Source organism: Triturus cristatus, chromosome 4_1 (assembly GCF_964204655.1).
Source record: "Triturus cristatus chromosome 4_1, aTriCri1.1, whole genome shotgun sequence".
NCBI lineage: Eukaryota > Metazoa > Chordata > Amphibia > Caudata > Salamandridae > Triturus > Triturus cristatus.
Window position 1 is genome coordinate 212,779,999 of NC_140585.1, and position 8,456 is coordinate 212,788,454.

General features: G+C 40.0%; 1 protein-coding gene across 1 annotated transcript; it reads left to right on the top strand.

The window, feature by feature from the left end:
* The first annotated feature begins 2,069 nt into the window (after nucleotides 1–2,069).
* Nucleotides 2,070–3,029, top strand: LOC146854078 (olfactory receptor 13G1-like). Its single transcript, XM_085650993.1, has one exon. It carries the CDS (start codon nucleotides 2,070–2,072, stop codon nucleotides 3,027–3,029), a length of 960 nt encoding a protein of 319 aa, XP_085507119.1.
* The last annotated feature ends 5,427 nt before the right edge of the window (nucleotides 3,030–8,456 follow it).

The window sequence follows — 8,456 nt, forward strand, 5'->3', positions numbered from 1 at the left end:
TTCCTGAAAAATAACCTTTCGGTTTGTTTAAAAAAAATAATCCTGCAGCATCTACTCCATCTGTAGGTATTGAGGCACTTTGTATGAGCACAAGTGACATTGTTCACGTTCACATTGCTGGGGCTATTAACCCCCAAACCCCAGATGTGGCTCCACATTTCAGGGAGCATTAGACCTCCACCTCCCAATTTGGCTGGACATTCCTGGGAGTATTAAACCCCCAGAACCCCCTTTGGATCTGAATTACTGGAAGCATTAGCCCACACTAAAAATGGCCTATACATTGCTAAAAGTATTCCCCTACCCCAAATTTAACTGTAGTTCTCTTGTATTGTCTTTTACGGGGTAGTAGTGTTATTGTGTCAGGGTAGGTGTATGATATACCATCTGCAATGACTGCGTTGGTTGGGGTTGCAGTATTCATCGTAGAGGGATGACATGCGCAATGGGATACATGGCTGCACAGTCTCGATCGCAGGAATCCTGTTGTGACGCGATTCAGAGCTGAAATACTACCTTTCCCGACGCTCTGAAATGTTGGTTGTGGTGACCGATTCAGAGCATAGGAAGTACACATCGTTCTTGGGCATTTAAATTCGGACTGAGAAATGCTTCAGGACAATGCCATTCTGCATTTCCAGAGAGTTCTTGTTAGGAAAATTAAGACGGATTGACCGACTTATTCAGTAAGTAAAGGGTTTTGGGCATCATACTGCGTTGTTTTGGACAACCCGATGCCAGTACAAGTCGGTTAGAAGGTCTGACTCTGGATGGCTCTGGGGTGGCCTTCCTGATGAAATCGAAATCGGACCCCTAGTTTGTTATACATGGTCATTCTCGATCACTTATTCCCACTCATTCTCTAACACGCCTTCACACTCATTCTTACTCACACATTCACACTCACTTGGAGTCATTCCTGCTCTCACTCACTCATTTTCATGCACTCTGACTCACTTGTGGTACGTTAATGACACTCAGCCTCACTCATTCTCAACACAATGGGTTCTCTCACACACAAACACATTCTCACCTACGCAAATGCATTCCCCATGTGTTTAAAGGCATTTTCTTTTTTGTACCTCAAAGGTCCCTTTGCAGCTCTTCTTGCTCCATTTTTTATTACACTGGTATTGAATAACAGAATGTAACTCAGTACTAGAATAACAAAAAAAGGACAGGAACAAAGGTGGTGCAGTCCGATATACAAAAGGGCACTGATTTTGCCACCCTTGTGGTCAAGGTCAAGGGTCGCAAAGGCAGTGCCAGGGGCTGTAGTGGATAAGTCAGTGGTCACCGATGCAAACTCTGGTGGCCCCTAAATGGTGCCCATGGGGTGAGGAATTTACCACGTGCAGTAAATATGCCTAATTCCAAGTATTTTTTCTGTAAATTGGATTGACAGCAAATGCTATAACCACATTTCCAGTCTCAAAATTAGCTTGATATTTCCTCTTCTAAATGTTATCAGGTCAACTTGCTGAAAGTGATTTTAGTACAATTCTTGGGGTGCAGAGTTTATCACATACGATATTTACCCCAAAGAGTAAAGGTTGAAGTAGTCACAATTCAGAGCTGTGCACTAACATGTTTGCACAGGGAAAATATTTCACCAAGGGGCTTACAATCATGGCATAATGTGAACAGGAAACTATAAAAGATCTCATTCCATGCAATGCATATTTATGGAATTATAAAGTACATTTTTCAGCGTGACTGTGCATGGAAAGACATCTGGTGTACTTGTCAGCTGGATAGACAGCGCAGAGGTTTCTTCCATTGAAATGGATAGAAGACACTTCTGGTAAAACTAAACCAACATTTTGCATGATCTGATCAGAGGCTCTAGCCAATGTTTCAGGGTCTAAATATCTTTGACATGTATATGAGATTGGATCTTTTTAGGGGATTAGAAACTGTGATGTGTAATAATGTTTGAGACAACTACTGTGTAGCTTTCGAAGAATGCAATGGTAACATTTTACATTGTAAATTGTGACTCCACTAACCAAACCTTCTCTATGTTTCTATTAATCAGTGCCATCATGTTGCTTTCCACCTATTAGATGATGCCTCTCATCTTAATAGAACATACAAACAAGACCTCATGCTCAGAGTTCTTTTTTATGGGATTCTCCAGTCAACCACAATTTCAGTCTACATTCTTTGCAGTTTTCCTGTCCACATACCTTTTTGCCCTGTTGGGAAATGTCCTTATTATCCTCATCATATCCACAGATGATCGTCTTCACACACCCATGTACTTCTTTCTTGTCAACCTGGCTGTACTGGACATCTGCCTGACCTCATGCATCATTCCTAAATTTCTAGTAATCCTGCTCTCTGAGACAAAGTCCATCTCATACGTTGGATGCATGACACAGCTTTTCATCTTGACTTGGACTCTGGGAACTGAGCTCATGCTTCTCACATTTATGGCTTTTGATAGGTATGTGGCAATCTGCATTCCTCTGCATTATCTAATTATCATGAGCAAGAACATCTATTCATCCCTTGCTGCTATTATCTGGTTTGTTGGCTTGTGCAATGCTACATTCCACACTAGCTTCATTCTGAAACTGTCCTTCTCTGAAAGAAATTACTTAGACCATTTTTTCTGTGAAATACCAGCAGTTCTAAAAGTTTCACTCTCTGATACCTCCCTCGTCAAAATTGCAGTTCTAGTGACAGACATCTTCCTTGGCATGCTCTGCTTTCTTTTTATATTAGTATCATACACACAAATTCTCACATCTATTGTCAGGATGCGCTCTGCTGAGAAGAAGATGAAGGCCTTCTCTACCTGTGCGTCCCACATAATGGTGGTCACTCTGTACTGTGGAAGCACCATCTATGCATATATACTTCCTGCATTGGGCTATGGTGGTAATGGAGATAAGTTAGCTTCTGCCTTGTATGCACTTGTTTCTCCTGTAGTAAATCCAATGCTCTACAGTTTGAGGAATTCTGAGGTAAAGCAAGCTTTCTTCAAGATCTTTGCGAGACATTTTTACCCACAGGCAAAATAGTATGGTTCAGTGGTAGCTATGATTTTGTCTACTGTGTAATTTATTGGAATATTTATATGTTTAGAGTTGGCATTAACTTTTCCATTGACAAACTTTCAATGGTATGATAAAAAATATTAACACCATCATCAAGTCATAATGTTTCAATTCAACTATATCTCATTTAACCCAAAAGCCTTTGAATGGCTATCAGCCTCTTAATTGAATATTTGCTCACCATCAAACTTTGATAAAGGCAATATTGATCAAAACAATCACCGCATGCTGATTTTCCTAGAGTGTGTTCCGTAACATTGTTTGTGCTCCCACTAATATTTATCAACTTGCAATTTGATAACAATAAATGTGAAGGAAAACTACATTGCAGATATCTCTTTATTTTGGGTTGTGCATTAACATTGTACTGCTATTTCAAACCATTTCATAAAGCACATAGTGTATCACAACACAGATCTACATACATTTTCACATATATTTTGTGTATAGAGTTCTCCCTTGTGGGTCTTATGCCTGTCATCTTAAATATGGGGCATGAATAAAATGAAAGACTCTTCAGATTTGATTGAGATAATCCATGGAAGTCTGTAGAAGAGGGCTGTACTTTTCTTACTAGAAAAGAGTACTGCATAGAAAGATCTTAAGCAGAAAGAGATCTGCCACTTGAATATAGAATGGAACTCCCAGTGTGCATGTGTCTTTATTCTGGTAGAAGTTCACGGCAAAGACAATCAAGCCCTGTATGTCAAACAGGCTGTTTAAAAATATTTCAATCAGCTATAAAAAAACAAAAGAAAGATCTCCAAGCCTGGGTGATGTGGTATTTTATTTTAAACTTAGAATCACTCATACACTGAAGACTTAGAATGTGGGTTCCTTGAAACCCGTTGTAGATGCCATCTAAGTAGTCAACCCACAACTTTCCAACTGCCTCTACTACCAAAGTTCAATGCTTATGGTCAAGAAGCAGTAACATGCTTTAATTTAGTTACCTTACAACTATGGGGCCAATTACAATGTCATTCAGAAACTGTTTCGAACTAATTGGTCTCAGAATCATTTCTGAATGAATCGCGTTCTGCGAGTCCTAATGACGGATTATGATGCTTCCTATTATCGTTTGGTCAGACACGCATTGACTTAAATGGAAGCCTGTGTTCCAAACGAGAACACAGGCTCCCATTGAAAAATGGGCTGGTCGGGGTAAACCTTGCACTATGTGGCAGGCACCCCATGGTGCCAGCTAGATTGTGCATGGTTGGGAAGAGGGGTCCCTTGAGTATTCCCACGGACCCCAACCGGGCACCTCCGGGTGAAGGAGGGCCCGCAACGGGCCACCAAAGACAGATTCCGACAGCTGTTTTGTGTTGGCCAGACCGAATCGGAATGACTGTTGAAATCGGTCATAGTAATTGTTCATTCGGAAGCCGTGTCCATAGAGCTGAACGATTCGTCTCCGAAAGACTCAGGCTGTCCGAATACTTTTCAGATCTGATTCGAACTGCCCTAACGGTTTCCGGGCATCGTAATAGGTCGTTGGGAAATATGTGCGATTCGGTTGGAAACAAGGGTTCCAAATCAGATTCTGCAATACCGAATCCCATTCAGAGCCTTTCCGAATGACATCGCAATCGGCCACTATGTTTTGACATGGTGGGTACAAAGACTTACCTGTGGTGAAGTTAAAACTTAAGCATTAATATTAATATTGCTACATTGACATCAGGTCATAATTATTATTATTATTATTTGAATAAAGTACAACCCGCCACACAATCATACAAATTAAGGATATAGCAAGCCACTTAGGAGTTCAGGGACAATTTAATGAGACGAGGCTGAACTCTGAGGTGACTTACAATATTCTTTTGACATACTGCAGAAGGTATTTAATCCATATAGTACATGATCACAACATCACTATTTCTACAGACCTCTTGTTTCTTTAGGGTTTTGCTCCTTCATGTGAAAGAGATAGTATGGTTGCAGGCATGAAGCATAACGACCTAAAGCTGAATCTATAGTGCAAACCTAAACACAACAAAAACAGTTAATAATTTATTGCAAAATAAATCTCAGAACCAGTTTAACCTTACTCAAATTAAATAAAGACTGTACCTCACAGAGAGAAAGTATTCCTTATTTTAATCAACTATGTGCAAATAATCAACACATTACCATAAAACTCTCCTTTGTGCGTATCGCTGTTCATTTTAGAAAAACTGATCATAAGGAGGAAACATGTTAGCTGCTAGCTCTGGCAGCAGGTAGTATCATGCCACAGGGTTGTTTTCCATGTTAATAATCTATATAAAAAAACATATCTTGCAAGAGAAAAAATGCAACAAAATGGTTCTTTAATACCAGCCAGACCACAAACAATGCAATCCTAAATTATCCTACTAACTCATAATACACTCATAATGTGCTAATTTTATAAATCTGCCTTGTGTTGACTAATCTTTGATGGAAAGTAAACTACAGTACTGATGAATTATGAGCACACAATATAATTTATGTGTTTGGATGTTCAGAAATGTTTTATTTAATGTGGATATGGAATTAGAATCTAGTATTTAGTAATAGTATGCAAGCCAGGAATGTTATAATTTACACAGTTAATCCTATCTGGCTAAAGTCAGGTGATTTTTGCAATTATTTCATAAAGAGATATTGACATTAAATTATGCAAGGTTGTAAAAAATGACACTGTAGTTACAAAAACAGATACATTTCTGTTTAGTTACCTTCAATCTTATAACTAGAGTACTGCAAAAAGATAAACAAGTGGCACTACCATGAACAGGCATCATATGCCAAAGACCTTTTCATACAGTTGCAGCCTAAAAAGCACTGCACACCTATTGCAGTCTCAGGCATTTAACACATTTGTTGTGCTCCCATGTCAAGATGTTTATGAATGAATGAAATTCTTAATACAAATATATAAAACATTTAATGAATTGGAATATATGGATGTGTTGTTTTTGGATTGAACTAGATCAACAAACAATTCAAATATTGGTACTTAAATCTGATTAAATACCAAAAGCCACTGCTATCACAAGGACTTTTTGGACCCTGGACAAGGCTTGCTTTGGGGCTTCCAATTGGACACATCTTCGAAATTATTCCATTTAGTTGACTAATTCAGTGTTTTGGGATTCAGATTGCCTTGTAACAGCGATATTTGCAATAGACGTCAGTGGCTAAACAGCCTGTTCTTTCAATGTTGGAAATACACAGTAAAGGTGGCTTGATGGATGTTAGTGGACTGGTGAATATTGTTAAAATAAAATATATTCACATGGTGCTTGAATTCTAGCGTTAATTGTCAGATATCCATAATAACAAAGAAGGGCCCTTTAAAATTGTTTACATTTATGAAAACAAAATTATTGCTCTGAGGCTTTTCTCCATTCCAGTGAGTGAAACCTGATAGTTTACTTCCTAATTCTCTTCTACTACCTTGTCCCTCTGCTCCTCTTTTTACGTATTCACTTCTCATGTTAGAGAGTTACAGTGAGCTTGCATATGGGAAGGTGCTAAAGACAGAAGCAGCACAAGACATAAGGAGAATGAAAGAGAGAGAGGAGAAGTAGAGGGAGATCAAGTGTAGTGGTAGAACTGAGGTGGAGAAACGGGTGAGGTAGGAATAGACATAAATTAAAGAGAAAAATGTAAGACCTCTGGAAAGAAAGATACAGAGCGGTAAAAAGATGAAATTATAGATAGAGAAAGAGAGTTACAGAAGTTTTAGTTTTTGTAGAAAGAAATAGAGCTAGAGATAGGGAGGATATGTAGAGAGAGGGAAAAGGATGAATTACACTGAGGGATGAAAGGGAAGGTAGAAAGTTAAACAGAGCAGAAAGGCAAGTCACATAGTGTTAGTCGTAGAGACAGAGAGAGATAGATGTAGACAGGGAGAGATGTCTGGTAGTTTGAGAAGTATATAGAGATACATGGTAGAGGGGGATAAGTGAGATAGTGTGGCAAATGTAGAAGAACTATAAGAAGATAGGTGGGGTAAAGAGAGTGGTAAGGGAAAGAGAAAGGTGAATGGTAGACAGAGGGATAAGATGTAGACAGAAAAGGGGTGTAGTAGAGAGCCAAAAATTATGAGTTGGAGGAACAGGGCAAGGGTTTTCAGGTACAGAGAGAGGTAGAGACAGAGTAGAGGTATATAAATGTAAATATGCAGAGCAGTAGAAAGAGGTAAGGCAAGAAGAGTTGGCTGAAACAAAGGTAAAGTCCATGCTGTGCTGGAACAGGGGGTGCATGCAGATGTTGGCACACCATGCCCCCCCCTGCATACAACCCCAGGCCCTAAAGGAACAGGGGCCCCCTAGGTTTCTCACCACCAGCATTTTACTGGTGTGATCTCCACCATGAAATGCTGACGGTGAGAAAACTCGTAATATGCATGGCAGTGATGCAGCTGCACCACCAGCATATAGTGACCCTCAAATAGCTGTGTTACCGCCAGGAATCACGAATCACTGGCATTTGTGACAGACCTATGGTGGTCTGACTGCCCTAATTGTAATATGGAGGTCGCACCACTGGTGCGGCTGTTGCACCCTCTACAGTGGGTTTGGCTGTCCATCGGACAGCCAAACTCATAACCAGGCCCTCAGTCATGGGTGCGGTAGGAAGAGAGATGAGAGACAGATGGGTAAGTACAAACAGAAGTAGAAAGCAAGAGAGAGAGGAAGAAATACTGGTGAAGAGAAGAGTGTGGTTAAACTGGAAAGATGAAATAGGAATAGATATGAAACAGAAATATTCTTATTTTAGTTTATTTGTCACCAACTAAGTGATTAGAGTAGAGCATGATGGGATTGCATGGCTTAATGTTGGACAGGATGGGACAGCTTCTGGAAGGGCATGTGCTGCTGCAAATTTAAAACCTGCTGATTCTTTTCGGACTTCTGCCTGCACCAGCTTTAAATCTACTGTCCCAGCTCCCAGTGAGCCACACCCACTCGCGGCTTCTCATCCCAAGCCAGCTTTCAGAAATGTTTTGCATCCTTTTGAAGGCCTGGGCAGGAAGGCGCTAGAGCGCATAGCATATTCTATGATGGCAACATTGTTATAGGTACTCAGATCCTGCAAGAATGTATTTTTAGAAAAAACAGTAAGCAAGCAAATCCAAGTTTCAATAAGGCTGAAGGAAACCTTTTAATCTTCCGTTCAAGTGATAGCTTTTGTGTTCTTAGAACAGGGGTCGCAATTCATTGCTACAGGCACCAAACGACAAGTCACTGCTGAAACCTTTGGAGACTCCTACTTGACATCCATGTGGTGGGGATAAAACCTGCCTTTCTAGAAGCTCAACTCTAGCGTGTATGGCCCCAGTGATCCATAAAATGTTGCACTACTTTACAATAACAGGGGGCATATGTACAAGGAGTTAAAACCACCGTAGTG

Bases quoted from the DNA above. Each gene is read 5' to 3' on its own strand.
- LOC146854078 (XM_085650993.1), top strand. From the start codon at position 2,070: ATGCCTCTCATCTTAATAGAACATACAAACAAGACCTCATGCTCAGAG.